Source organism: Hippopotamus amphibius, chromosome 12 (genome assembly GCF_030028045.1).
Source record: "Hippopotamus amphibius kiboko isolate mHipAmp2 chromosome 12, mHipAmp2.hap2, whole genome shotgun sequence".
NCBI classification, from domain to species: domain Eukaryota; kingdom Metazoa; phylum Chordata; class Mammalia; order Artiodactyla; family Hippopotamidae; genus Hippopotamus; species Hippopotamus amphibius.
Genome location: NC_080197.1, coordinates 81379106 through 81394661, shown reverse-complemented (window position 1 = coordinate 81394661; position 15556 = coordinate 81379106). Strand labels below are relative to the sequence as shown.

The following is a 15556-nucleotide window of genomic DNA, read 5'->3' as shown; positions in this document are numbered from 1 at the left end:
AAGGCAGTTTTGTGGCCAGTGAGGCTGGAACAAGGTCGCAAGATGAGAGGAAACAGACTTAGCCATGAGCAATCGGAGAGCTTCCTGGGAACATTAGACCCCGAGAAGATTTAAGAGGCTTGGAAGCGGCTGTTACAGGAAACTTCAAAGAAGGTGTTTTGAGAACTGTCTGAAGCAAAGGAATTGTGAAGGCCAACATGAGTTTTGGAATTTCTGTGGACCAAGCCACAAAGCCTAGTATTATGAGATGGTAAGCATGGGCCTTGCAGCTGAGGTGAGTAAGCTCTGTGGTGTCACACAAGCACCATGCAGGTGTGGTCTGGCTCCACTTAATTGAAAAGCTTGAGACCTGTGGCATCAACGAGGTAAAGCAACAAAGGATGGAAAAAGCTCAGTAGCGTTAATGCCACTAAGCGGTGGTTTATGCAACCCAAACGAACCACAGAACGGCACGAGATATGCTGAGACGGGAGATCAAGAAAGCTTTTCTGTTACGAAGATGACCAGCCTCAGTGCAGATAAAAAACCCCAACTGTCAAAGGGGGCATGACCCCCTTTTCCCCAAAAGCTACCCCAGCAGCTCCTCAGATATGCCTATGAGTGACTCCTTTGGAAGTTCAGGACCTAGGGGAAGAGCTCTCCGGCCACAAGCTTTCCCAAGGGGAACCAGCACCAAAGGGGCTACCTTTGCCTCTGCCGAGTGAGACAGGCACTGGAGGACCCAGACGGTGCAGCGGTTTCCCTGTCCTCACAACCATCTTCTGTGTGATTTATCGATTCATCTGTCAAAGACCTAATGTTTATAACCCATCTAAATATTACTGTCTGTAAGCTTAGCTAAAATGCTTTCACTACTCTACACCCCCTTGGCTTTAATCTTACTGTAAAAGTTTAACTTTCACGTGGTCAAAGCAGGCCTTACCTTCTGGTTCTTTATTCTTTCAAAGTTTACAGGACTATCATACTTCCATGAGTTATCCCATTGGCTTTGCCTCTCTGTAGACTTGCATTTATTTTGGTAAGAAATGTAGATATAGATTTCTATCAAAATTCCTCACCAGTTACATGCCACCAGAAACAATGGAGGGACCAAGTATCTATGGGTTGCTAAGTATTTACCAGGCCAGGTACCATACAATGGTCCTTCCCAAAGAAACTGTGAAGTTACAGCACTTCATTTTACTAATAAGAAAATTGAAATTCAGAGATATCAAGTAACTTATCCAAACAGGCAGCTAGAAAGGGGTGGCATCACAATTACAAGAGGTCGGAGACAAAAGCTCATGACATGCACTGTTTCTGTGGTTTTGTGCCTCCTTTTCATACTACACACTTTATTCTGTAATGATGTATATTGTCTTACTGATGTATAATTTCAATTTCACATTCGAATCATAGGTTTTTTTTATTATTAGAACAGACCTCTTTCAGCTAGTAATAATTTGGATGGGTACTGGTAGGTTCACATAGTCATTATTAAAGCAAGAATTTACATAGTGTATACACACTTCAAGCACATATTTTAACTTAATGTAGAAATGTACTGCCATTCACCAATCATATGACGAAGGCCCACTGAAGTGGCGGTTCCCTGAGATTCCTTCCTAACAATCACCCTCTTAAACCTTTACCTGAGGACTTCCCTGGTGGCGCAGTGGTTGAGAATTAGCCTGCCAAGGCAGGGGACATGGGTTCGATCCCTGGTCCAGGAGGATCCCACATGCCATGGAGCAACTAAGCCTGTGTGCCACAACTACTGAGCCTGCACTCTAGAGCCCACGTGCCACAACTACTAAAGCCCACGCGCCTAGAGCCTGTGCTCCGCAGCAAGAGAAGCCACTGCACCACAACGAAGAGTAGCCCTGGCTCACTGCAACTAGACAAAGCCCACGTGCAGCAATGAAGACCCCACACAGCCAATAAATTAATTAATTAATTATTTTAAAAAACCCTTTATGTGCCCTTCCAGTTTTGTTTTTATAATCGCAAGTGAGATGTTAAGGATACCTGCAATCTGAATAGCGAAACCTTAAGGTTTTAATGATTATTTTTTCATTCCATCTTTTACTCTTTTACCCTAATCTGACAGCTAGCTAGCTATCTATCTATCTCCCCACTGCGGGCATGTGGGATCTTATTTCCCCTAACAGGGATCGAACCCATGCCCCCTGCATTGCAAGTGCGGAGTCTTAACTACTGGACCTCAAGGGAATGCCCCGACAGTCAACCTTTTAGAAGCAACTCAACTTTAATCTTTTTTTCTAATAAAAACTTTTTACAGAAAATTTTATGCCCTTATTTTGTTGGTTTCATAATGTTTAGTGGTATAAATTCAGTAATGAGTACAATGGACATAAACAGGTCTGTGAAAACATCAGCAGGTTGCCCAGCTTGCAGGTTGCCATTTCCCATGGCCAGCCTATCGAATGAAGGCCCCTGAAGGTGCTCCTGATGTCTGGCCTCTGTGCTAGGACAAGGCAGTGCAGTCACCCCCCTGCCCCCACCTCCCAATACCTACATTCACCAGGTATTCTGGAGGAAAGCTTTCTATTATGCTGGGACTTGGCTAAGGTGACAATAAACCTCAATTTATCTCGGTGAACACTGACATCTAAACTTACTTCTTCTTTCAAGAAACAGAAAGGTCTGAACATCCTTTAAGAGATACGTGTATATTCACAGCTTTGTACCTTTTTCTTTCTCATCAATTCTGCAGAAGTATAGTCAGAGTCATGGCAGCACCTGTTTTGCTACTGCTGTCAGTGACTGCTAACCTTTAGTACACGCAGGAATGAATCACAGAGTAACAGAACCACCTCCAGCCATCCTGCCAGGCTGGGACTAGAGCAGGGCAGAAACTGGCGGGCCAGGTGACCCTGACACAGGAAGTCGGGAGCCAGCACTGTTGTGAGTGCTAAGTAACAGACTTCATAAGCGCACTTCTATTCCTCCAGGCAAAACACTCTAAAACTCTGCCTCTTACTCTTCTTTTGCTTATGTCACAACATACAAAAGACTTCCATAACAATATTCCCATGTCATACAATTCCAGTTCACCCCAGTGGGTTATGAGTTGTTATTCTTTTGATGAAGAAACGGTCTTTACTTGTTAGTGCACTTTTAAAGCCTTGACATTTATGTTACTGAATGAAAAGCATATTTCAATTCATCAGGAATTGGGCAATAAGACACCAATACCTCAACGGACACAGCAGCCAAGCCACTTCTTTCTTCAATTTTGAACTGTTTGGAAATTATCTTTCTGTGAAGGTTTAGAAAATTTTACCTGTAAATAAATCTACATGATTCTGGAGCTTTTGATAGAATCCTTTTGTTAAAACTCCCTAATAACTGGTCTGCTAAGGTTTTCTGCTGCATAATTTAGAGTCTGGATTTTCTGGGGTAATCAACACCCCATTTCACTAAGGCTTGAAAATTTACAGCACTGTATAGCTTTCAAAATATCAAATTGTAGTTTCTAATTTCTTTTTTTAGTTTCTAATTTCATGGTTCTTGAGAATTATATTTAAGGTTTACTTTATTTTAATTTTTTCTTCTCTTGCGAAGAATCAACTCCTGAAACTTTCTGTATCAAAATCATCCATTTTATGCTTGTAAATTTCTTCTCTTAGTTCCACTATTCAGAAGCCTTAGCTTAAATATTCCAGTTAAAAAGGCAGAAATTATAAAAGAAGGTTTAAGCAGCTTAGGTACATGCCTTACAGATGATTTAAGGTGTCATCATTAATCATATCAATAAAGTCATACAACTTCTGTAAAGTTATAAAAGTTATAAAACCATCTCCATTTAATAGTTACTTTAAGAAAACTAGATTACGTATTTCAAGTCCTGGAAAATGGTCACAGTGGGCTGCAAAGCACAAGATCCTTGTGTAATTATAGTCAACAGGGTTAAGGACATCAACGGGGGTACGCTCACCCACAAAAATGCAATTCCAGAAGCACTCAAGTGAGACAGGGTGACTTCCTACACTTTACCCCAAAGTACCAACCTGCTCAGTGGTTACAAACACCACTGGATTTTATGACAAATCAACTAATGTATATGTCACTGTGTCCCCCGGAGCTGCTGCAGCAAGAACTTATAAATACTTTCTCCTCAGATGTCAGGGGCAGTGCTCACATTTTTCTGTCTTCTATTAACAAGTATTAAGGATCAGAAGCATCGAATTAATGGAAAGTGGATGGTTACTGGGCATCTGCCACAGAACAAGCGTTCCATTAGGTCACCTGTGGGGTTACAATGATGAGGAAGACGTGCTTAAACAACTCCCGATGAAACGAAGTCAGGGAAGAGGAAACACACTAGGAAAGAAAAGCCTAAGGCTGGGAGAGGCTGGGGAGAGGCTGCAGAGACAAGATCCTCAAGTGGGGCTTCTGACAGCCTTGGTACGGGCTGCAGAGGGACAGATGTGGGAGGAAGCCAGGATTCGGGTGCCCTGCAGTCGGAGCGGGAAGCCGGCACTGGGGCGACAAAGACAAGCACCTGTTATCAGAGGGAGACAGACCAGAAGATGATTTTTTTTTTAAAGTAAGAAAAAAGCAGCAGTCTATGTACAGGGAGAGGAACGCACAGGGCGCTCTGTGGAGACACACCTGGGGGCTCAGGGAGCAGTTCTCAAGGGATGCTGGGGAGAAGGAAAGTAGATACACCGAGGGTGAAAAGCAGTGAGGACTGGGTGAGGGCAGGAGGATTAAATCGCATGACACACAGTGAAGGAGTGGGGGCACAAGGTCCCATTTTAATGCCCCAGATGAAGAAAGATGAAGACTGGAACACCTGCAGGAGAGCATGGAGGGTTTTGCTCAAAGCTCTAATGAAGGAACCCCTCACCAGAGCAGCTTCACGCCTAACACAGAGGGCAGGGACCCTGTCTGCACACCTTCTGGGCAATCATGCTGCAGATCTCGGGCAGGAAGTCCTCGCTGAGGAGCTTGTAGAGCTGCCGCTCTCGCAGGGAGGTCCTCTCCCGAAAACTCTCGGTGACCTGTCTCCACTCCTGTTCTGTTTGGCACAGGAGCCACCAAGAACCTTGACCTGGCCCCTGGGACCCTAGAAGAGAAAGGCATGGCTCATTAAACAGATCCCACAGGGACCTTTTTTCTTTCTATCTTCAGTTTCATTTGGACCCTGGGTTATGATCAAAGCCAGGGAATCAGTAAAAGGGAGGGCCTATTACCTTTTAAGGTTGATAATCTGTACTTCTAATTTTCCTGTTAATATCACTGTTCACAACCAAGAGGTAAGAATGCATAAAGGCAATACAAATATAACCATTGTGACCTTCATGATAGATCCTAATATCCTAGATATGCTTTAATGTATGAGCTTTTGCGTTCTTCCTTGTTGCATTCAGATACTCTAAACTGCTATTTCTCCCCAGATGTATGCAATTTGGATTACAGAACTGAAGTCTGGGTAGGAACCCAGTACACCTCCCTTATGTAGTAAAGCATTTTACATTAAAAGAAAGCTTTCAGAGAAGCTGCTCGTTCATCCCAACGCTGGGTGTCTATTACACTGGGCCTGGGTAGGTAAGGTGGCCCAAGTGGAAAAACCTGGTCCTGATCTCAAGTTATCTGTCAGGAGGAGAGATGGGCACAGGGAGACAATGCGTAAAGGGCGAGGAGGCTAGTCAGAGGCTACTGCAGTAGTCCTAACTCTCTGCACTTGACTGTGGAAAAGGACACAAGTCAATCATGTTCACCAACACCTCCTGACCCCAACAAAGGCCATTACCATTTCTTGTCTGCGGCTCAGATGCTAAGGAGTTTTCTTCCTGCTTTTCACTGAAACACAGGAAAAGGAGGCACCAATTAAAACAAAAACATGTCCAAAAATTTTCTGTGCTCCCCTATAAGGCAGAGGTCAGGAGGGAGGCTGGCTACAGAATAAATGAACACGGAAGGCAGGCACATAGTGGGGAAGGCTGGATACACAGGAACCACAGCACTGCTGCACAGGAAAGGAGTTCAGTGTCAACAGGTAAATGCCAAAGAAAGGGCTTCCTTCCTGACTGAGGGGTGCACTGAAGGAAAGGCATACTGAACTGACCCTCACAGCAGGCTGAGGTCAACAACACAGGTTCTGAGGTCAGACCACCCCTGATCAAGGCTCGCCACCTACCATGTGACCTCAGGAAAGTCAATGAACTTTCCTGTAAAAAGGGGCTGTTACTAATGCCCACCTTGCAGGAATGCTGGGATTAAATTATCAAATACAAACGTGCTCATCAGCCCTGACTCATGAAGGACAGTCTCTGGATCTTCTGGCTTGTTTTCAACCACCTAACCAGCACACCCAGTACAACGTCCTGGGAGAATGAAAACGCCCTGCACTGCTGCTGTGCAACAAGGCAGCCACGGGCCACATGGGCCCACTCAGCTGAAGTGTGGCTTGTGCAACTAAGGAACTGAGCTTTAAATTTTATTTATTTTTTAAAAAAACTTTAAAAATTAACTTATTTTAGAGGCTGACCTTTCTCTTTACTTCCCCCCTCTCCTACACATATCTTATTGTCTGCATTTATTTCCCATCATTCTTTAAAAGAAAAATGTTTTACCTGAAGTACACTTTCAGGTGTACAACACAGTGATTCACAATTTTTAAAGATTATACTCCATTTATAGTTACTATAAAATATTCACTATATTCCCTGTGTTGTACAGTATATCCCTATAACTTATTTATTTTACATAGTTTGTACCTCTTAATCCCCTATCTTACCCCTCACCCTTCCCCACTGGTCACCACTAGTTTGTTCTCTGAATCTGTGAGTCTGTTTCTGTTTTGTTATATTCACTAGTTTTCCTTTTAGATTCCACAAAATTTAATTTAATTTAAAAATACTTAAGTACTGTATTGGATACAGAACTCTAAAGAATAAAATCACCAGCAGAGGGTAGCACAAGAGTACATAGGCTTATTAAAATGACTACGGTCCCACCACTTAGGCACTTTAATTGCTGGAACTCACAGGGAAATGGAGATAGTATAGAAAAGATTTCTGAATGTATAAGGAGGTATACAGATCACTAACAAAATCCAGAAACAGATGTCTTGTGTATAAAACATGATATAAGAACACTTCTCACAAATACTGGTGGGAAAAAAGCTGCAATCTATAGTCAAATTTCCGGAAAGTTAAGTGGATCACTGGTAAAAAAAAAAAGATCAAATTCTGATTGATTTATTCATAATCTGATTCCTAAAAATATTTCTTAGTAGTTAATAAGAACACAGTAAAACCTGGTCTACTTCAGGCATTTACTTAAGTAGTTCTAAAACGTAGAAGGAAGAAGCAGTTTGTCCTGTGTTAGAATTTTTAAGACTGTGACCTAACCTCCATAAGTGAATATTGATAGATCTAATCCTTAAGTAAAAGGTAAAAGTATCTTTACACAGTACAGGTCAGATTCTGAAAACTCTAATATTGAGATTCACATGGGGAACTCCTAAAAGGCAATGACATATTAAAATAAAATTTCCTGAGACTTCCCTGGTGGTCCACTGGTTAAGACTCCGCACTTCCATTGCAGGGGATGAGGGTTCGATTCCTGGTCATGGAACTAAGATCTCACATGCTGCACAGCACAGCCAAAAAATAACAATAATAAAATTTCTCAAACGTAACAGAATCTTTTTCTTTGCGAAAATTAAACACAGAATAAACACTATAAAAATGTTTAAGGTCTTACCTTTTCTTTATTGTAGGAAATTGTATTCTAAACAAAATAAAGCATGTTTATTACTAAAATCTCTACTTATCAGGGAAGAAATGAACTCCTAAGCTCATATATAGGATTAACTCACTGCACACTCCTGTGAAAAAACATGTGGCGTAAGGAATTTTTAAGTGCACTCCCTGCAGGCAGGCTCAGTTCTCAGTGTCGTCCACTACCTCGTTCACTGTCAGAGGCCCCACTGCCCAGTGAAAGGGCTTGCCAATGGCTGGTGACTTGCGAGGGGCCTGGCAAGGGGCTCCCGAGGACTCTGTCACAGGGCCCACGTCCTCCCCACAACAAAGAAAGTAGGACAGAGGTGAATCCCTTCCAGCATAAGGGTTCGGGTTAGGGACCTTCACAGACTAACAAATGTTTCTCACCTCACTAGAGTTTCTTCCTGTAGTTTTTTCCGTTTTGGAGGTCTTCCTCTTCTTTTTCCTGTTTTCCCAGGAACAACTGAGACATTTTTTTGTCCTTCACTTTCCCTAAGAAATAGCACATTCTGTCATAAGACTAATGATTTATAAGCTAGTGATTAGTTTGTCTAGCAATGAGGTTACTAAAAAGGATCACAGGCAGCAGTTACAGGGAAAGGGCAGGGTGACCTCCCATTTTCCATTATTAAAACGTGGAACCAAGGAAAACGACATCTCCCATGTGAGCATCTGAGTGAGGCCTCAGGCTTCCTAACAGCAAAGGGTCCAGCAAATGGAAGTCTGGGGAAGACGTGGCATCGCTCTGGGATGCTGGAGACGAGGCCTCTTCCTTGCTTAGGACATCAGCTCTAGTAGAAGGGATTCTCCAGTACCGACTCTGCTGGAGGGAAAGGCCCCAGGGAGGGCTTGTGCTGCTAAGAACTGGTGGCCAGAATGGCCTCCAGGGTGGGGAGTGCTGGGAGCAGGGCTAGAGATTAATTCCTTTTTACTTCTGTGTGAAATAACTCTTGGCCATCTCTTTGCAGGCATGCTGCTACAGCTAATTCCCTCATGAGAAAAAATAACTTATGCTGTGTAATTCTGATAGACTTGATTTTAATGACATTCTTGTAACAGTGGCTATGGCAGCCCTGACCTTAAGGAAGGTACCTGCTCAGAGAGAGCTCTCCGTTGGATTTTCCTTGTACTGGGTCTTCTTTGTACATTCGTGTTCCATAGAAATACCAGTAGAGGGCCCCGGAGTTGTCCTCACCCAGAGGTTCCACGCGCAGACTGTCTGCATCCAGGCCCTGGGCAGGACAGGAAAAGAGGTTTGGGCTCACAGTGAACAACACTAAACTAGAGAAAACTGAAACGAGGAAGGAACTGAGATTTATCCCCACATATACCTAAAATTAAAATGCCCAAGCATCTCAGGTAATTCTCAGTCAGGGTACACGCCACACGAGACGAGGAGAAGGTGCCTGCTCTAAGGACAGGATGTGGAAATACTAGGGTGAGTCAAGATTTATCTGCACTCTGGCTATATTAAAACTTCTATAAATGCTACAGCCAGAGTACAGATAATTTCTGACTCGCCCTCGTACTTCGAATGCTTCCCATTCCCATCATTGTCCCATTTCCCAAAAAAGAGAAACCCAAAGGGATTTTGATGAACATGTGACATACTTGGTTTGGACATATATTCTGTGTGTACCCACACAAGAGGGAAGACAATTCCAACAGGAGAGTTCAATGCTGTGGCAGCCTCGTCCCACACGACACTCTGCCGCCAGCCAGTCCAGCCCAGCCCAGGGATCCCCACTCCCCTGGCCTGACCTGCACTACCGCCCCCAGGTGACGGAGGCCTCAGTGAATACCATGCTGAACTGCACTGCGGTTCTCACTGCGGTGCCCACCTGAGCCCACGAGCGCCATCAAAGCGTTTATCATTTCTGACTGACCTCCTGGTGAGAGCAAAGCAGAAGCCCACACCCTCTCTCTGAGACAGTATAAGGGGGAGGGGAGGGGCATCCACAGCCCCGCCCAGCACACCTCTGCAGTGTGCAACGCAGTGGGCGGTGGGGATGGGTACAGTCCTTGGGAGGTTTCATGATTATTTCAATTATACGAAGTCAAATTTTAGGCCTCAGGAAATAAAACTCAGTGACTAATGTAACTGCAATTCTGGCCGCTGACAAAGCAAACAGGAGCCCATGTCAGTGGGGAATCAGTACATGGAAAGGAGAAGAAACCAAAGTAGAAATTAAACCAAAATAAAATAGCATCCAGTCATTTGAGTGTACAGCTTGGATTCCTCCAGCAACAGTGGTCATGGCTGCATCTACAGGAGTCCCAAGACCAGCACAGCATCCAAACGCTGGCTCCTCTGAACTTCTGCTTCAGGGAGGGGGTGCTCGTCAGTTACACACCTTGAGAAGATCAAAGACATCGTCTGCATCCAGCCGGTAGTCACAGAGGCGATGGAGGATTTCCACACGGGTGCGAAGGGGCAGGTCCTGGAAGCTGGCTTCCCTCAGGGGGTTGGGCTTGCCTTCCTCCAGCTCCCAGCGGTAGTTGATGATGTCCTCCAGGTAGCTGTGGAAGGTCTGAGGCCTAACCAGGTGACCCCAGACAAAAAGACCACATGAATACCACATACAGAGGAGGCACACACACAGGGCTGGCAAGCAGGGGGCAGGGGGGCCTGGCCTGGCGGCTGACAAATCTTCAACAGCCGTAGGAACCGAAAGCCCCAAGGCCTGAGGGCCCCTTGAGGAAGCGCTGTGTTATTACACCATCTCCTTGGACCTGACACTGTCAAGTCCTGAAGATAATCAATATTTTATTTATTTATGTATGTACGTATGTATGTATTTACTTATTTATTGTTGCTGCACACGGGCTTTTCTCCAGTTGCAGCAAGCAGGGGCAACTCTTCACTGTGGTACACAGGCTCTCCTCATCTTGGTGGCTTCTCTTGTTGCGGAGCATAGGCTCTACGCACACAGCTTCAGTAGCTGAGGCACATAGGCTCAATAGTTGTGGCTCGCGGGCTCCAGAGCTCAGGCTCAGTAGTTGTGGTACACGGGCTTAGTTGCTCCAAGGCATGTGGGATCTTCCCAGACCACGTATCGAACCTGTGTCCCCTGCATTGGCAGGTGGATTCTTAACTACTGTGCCACCAGGAAATTCCTGTCAGTATAATTTTTAAAAGAGGCATATACTGTGTTAATTATAATCTATGGTAGTTATATTTGTAGAAAAAGTCAGAAGAAATACTCACAGAAAAAATACGAAGGGCCTTCTTAGGCAAATAAGAAATTAAACATTTTGCTTTTTCAAAGAGAGAAGAAATTTTATTTCTTCCCTATTGATCCCTCAAATGGGGACACTGTGAATGTGGTTAGCTCATCAAACTGTAGCATGACACCTGGAAACACAGAGCTCTCTGCACTATGACCTGACCCTGCTTGTGGGCACCTGTGGGAGCCTTGGGACTGGCCTGGCCTCCTGCCCACAAAGCCACTGCTGTGCCTTCAGGTGAAGGAGCTAGGCAAAGAGCAGCTCAAACTGGTGGTGAAAAGCAGACAGTGCAGCAAAGGAGACTTTGAAAATAAAACGGGTGCTTTTTTGTTTCAAGGAGTATGAAGATGACAACCTGTCTTCAGTAATAAATCCCTTTATCTGCCACAAGCTTTCTAGAATTTCTACTGCACATCAAGTACCCTAAACAACAAGGCATGTTTCTCCTGCAGTAAAATGAAACATGGACTCCATGACACGAGATCATTCCACGAGGACGCGGCAGGAGGCAAGGATGCACAAACAGCCGTGATCTGCCTGAAAGCCCCTCCTTGTCCCAAGAGCTGCATGTCTGAGCTTCCTTTCCAACAGCCCTATTATCCTGCTCAGTTTCAATTACATCACTCCTGCTGAAGTTTCTTAAGTCATCTCCATACTACCTCACCAAAAGATACTAACAGACTTCCAATCCAAGATCACTCCTTTGCCTTGTATATAGATAAACCTCATACAAATCTGTACCTCTTTCTTTTAAAGGTCAGAAATTCAAGGGAAATTTTTTTCGAAGGCAGCGTGGTCAAGGGTATTTGAAACAAAAAGGCTCAGTAAGCCAAAAATTCAGGCTAACGCTTCCTACTTAGTGGTTCTTAATCTTCTCTAGGACACAAAACTCTTTCAGAATCTGATAAGACCAGGCACTCTGCCCTCAGAAAAATGAGCGCCCGTGATTCTGTGCGCTGCCCAGAGGACGAGCACGTGGCAGAAGCTGCTACAAACTGATCCTACATTTTAAATCTCTCAGACTTACCCGCTCAGCTCAGAGCACTTCTTACTCAGAGCTGTCACTAATCCTTTCAACAGGACATGGGAACAAAAAGATCGAACCAACCAGAGGTTGTGAGCACAACCAGGTCTGTACTCCTCGTCTGAAAAAAGTTCCAAATGCTAATTATCCCTTTCTTTCTTAAAATAATTTGCACGAGAGAGAGAGAGACAAAACTATCTTCCCACACTTGCAGGGTGAGTCTCTGAGAACCCCAGCAGAGAACTGCTTGTTTTGCTTCAGACAGAACAAGCTTCCACCATGAGATCCATGTTTCCAGGGATGGCACGGCCTGTGAGGAGCAGGCGACACGACCGGGAGCTAGAGCTGGAAGGACCCTGCAAAACGCAGCAAACAACCTGCCTGAGAAGATCACAAGGAAAAGGAAGGCTCTTGTGTCAGTTCTGAGACATGGAAGGATAACTGCAGTCCACATGCAGGGAGCAATGAAGACCTGGTACCACAGGTGTCACATGGAGACAAAATGGAAAAATTATATCTTCCCATTTGCTACAACTGCTTGTGTGGCAAATGAAATACCCATGTGCACAGTTAAGCCACATTTAACACAAGTACTGGGGGAATACCCTAGTGGTCCAGTGGTTAAGACTTCACGCTCCCAACGCAGGGGGTGCGGATTCAATTCCTGGTCAGGGAACTAAGATTCTGCATGCCACACAGCACAGCCAAAAAGTTAAAAACAAAACAAAATACACACACACACACACACACACACACACACACACACACACACACACACACACGAGTACTGGATTTAGATAAAGATTTTGGTTCCAAGTGAAGCAACAAGTAAAAGGTTTCATAAGAACACTTGATGAAGTGCTTATTCTTTTTTAAAAATATATATTTATTTATTTATTTGGATGTGCTGGGTCTCAGTTGTGGCACATGGGATTTTTTTTCTTTTCTTTTTTAGCTGCAGCATGCAGCATCTTTAGTTGTGGCATGTGAATTCTTAGTTGCAGCATGCATGTGGGATCTAGTCCCCTGACCAGGGATCAAACCCAGGCCTCCTGCACTGGGAGTATGGAGTCTTAGCCACTGGGTCACCAGCAAAGTCCCTGGGTGCTTATTCTTAAAGATCATAAAAAGATTCAGCCTCAAACAACTAAAATAATGTCTCTTCTGTAGGACTATATAGTGCCTGACACATACTGAAATATATTCTGAAATCAATGTGATAACCAGGATAAGTAAAAAAAAAACTTGAGAATTTCAAATTAAAGGAAAATATGACTAAGATAACATATCCTTAACCAGGGAAATATGTATATAATACAGATTTTACTTGTGTATATAAATGCTTATGTTAGATAACAAAGAAAAGTATTAAAAGTCATCTGGAAATCAACATGTGTTAACCTTTAAAAAGATAAAGAACTTTTTTTTTTTTTTTAGTGGAAGACAGATGGAACCCTAAATACTGTTTGTATGAACTGGGAAGTCTGGAGTGTCAGGTTTAAGGTGAGAAATGGTACAATAAAAATTCTAAACAGCTTCTGATAAAGATGTACCCTGCTGTCCCTAGAAGAAAAGTTTGTCAAGTTGCTCAAAACTCAAGCACAGAATTACCATATGACCCAGTCATTCCACTCTTAGGTATATACCCAACAGAAATGAAAACATACATTCACACAAAAACAAGTACACAAATGTTCATACACAGCAGCATAATTCCTAATAGCTGAAAAGCTGAAACAGCACCAATGTCCATGAACTAATAGATAAATGAAACATGTATCTATGCAACAGAGTATTTTTTGGCCATAAAATGAATGAGTTCTTGATTCATGCTAAATGGATAAACTCTGAAAACATGCTAAGAGAAAGTAGCCGGATATCTGTATGTATGTATTCCACCTGTAAGAGGTACCTAGAATAGTAAAAAACATAGGCACATTAGTTAGTGGGACTGGTGACTGGAGGAAGTGAGAAGCGACTGCTGATGGGTTTGAGATGTCTTCTGGTGATGACTAACAATCTTGTGAATATACTAAACACCAATGGACTGGACACTTAAAAACCCCTAGAGGAACAAGTGGAAAGCCAGCCATACTAATAACTGCACTGAATGTAAATGGACTAAACAGCCCAGTCAAGCACTGCTCAGGAGAAAATTTATAGCATTTTTTAAATGCCTCTATTGGGGGCAGGGGGAGGGGTGTCATAACCAGTACTATCAGTTAAGAAGAAAGAAAAAGAGTAGGCTAAAGCCGAAGTAAATAGAAGAAAATAATAAAGATAAGAAAATAAAACAAAATTTTTTAAGGAAAACAGGCAAACAGTAGGTAAGGTTAAAAGTTGGTTCCTTAGTAAACATTTGAAAAGTTGATAAACCTGTAGAAAGAACACAGGAAGAGAGAGAGAACAAATTACAACATCAGGAATGAAAGTGGAGATACCACTGCAGCTCCTACAGATGTTAAAAGGATAAGAGAATATTATGAACAGCACTATAGAAATAAATTTTAAAACTTAAAAATAGACAAGTTTCTTGAAAAATGCCAAAATGACTTACCAAAAATGACTTGAGAAATAGAATAACCAGGAGAAAAGGGAACCCTCCTATACGCTGGTGGGAATGTAAATTGGTGCAGCCACTATGCAGAACAGTTTGGAGGTTCCTCAAAAGACCAAAAATAGAGCTACCATATGATAAGCAATCCCACTCCTGGGTATATATCCAGACAAAACTATAATTTGAATAGATAAATGCACCCCTATGTTCACAGCAGCACTATTTACAACAGTTAAGACATAGAAGCAACCTAAATGTTCATCAACAGATGAATGGATAAAGAAGATGTGGTACATATATACAATGGAATATTACTCAGCCATAAGAGAGTGATATAATGCCATCTGCAGCAACACGGATGGACCTAGAGATTACCATACTAAGCAAAGTCGGAAAGAGAAAGACAAATACCGTATGATATCGCTTATATGTGGAATCTAAAATGTGACACAAATGAACTTCTCTACAACACAGAAACAGACTCACAGACATAGAAAATAGACTTGTGGTTGCCAAGGAAAGGGGGTGTGGGAGATGGATGGATTGGGAGTTTGGAGTTAGCAGATGCAAACTATTATATACAGCATGGATAAATAACAAGGTCCTACTGTATAGCACAGGGAACTATATTCAAAATCCTGTGATAGGGACATCCCTAGTGGTCTAGTGGTTAAGACTTTGCCTTCCAATGCAGGAGGGGTGCAGATTCGATCCCTGGTCAGAAAGCTAAGATCTCACTCGGCCAAAAAACCAAAAACATAAACAGAAGCAATACTGTAACAAATTCAATAAAGACTTTAAAAAAGGTCCACATCAAAAAAAAAAAAAAAATCTTAAAAAAAAAACTATCCTGTGATAAACCATCGTTGAAAGAAACATGGAAAAGAATATATATATGTAAAACTGAATCACTTTGCTGTACAGCAGAAATTAACACAACGCTATACTTCAATTAAATTTTAAAAAAAGAAATAGAACACCCAAATAGTCTTAATCTATTAAAGAAAT

General features: G+C 42.9%; 1 protein-coding gene across 5 annotated transcripts in view; it reads right to left on the bottom strand.

The window, feature by feature from the left end:
- The window catches only part of LOC130833196 (chromatin remodeling regulator CECR2), a 141665-nt gene that overhangs the window by 33949 nt on the left and 92160 nt on the right, over positions 1–15556 (bottom strand). For all 5 annotated transcript variants that reach the window (XM_057702584.1, XM_057702585.1, XM_057702581.1 and 2 more), the window contains exons 3-7: positions 10094–10277; positions 8832–8971; positions 8127–8231; positions 5762–5811; positions 4905–5074 (exon numbers count right to left, since the gene is read on the bottom strand). In XM_057702584.1, coding sequence (XP_057558567.1) covers positions 4905–5074; positions 5762–5811; positions 8127–8231; positions 8832–8887 — 381 coding nt within the window. In that variant the 5' untranslated portion in view covers positions 8888–8971; positions 10094–10277. The remainder of the gene's footprint in view (positions 1–4904; positions 5075–5761; positions 5812–8126; positions 8232–8831; positions 8972–10093; positions 10278–15556) is intronic.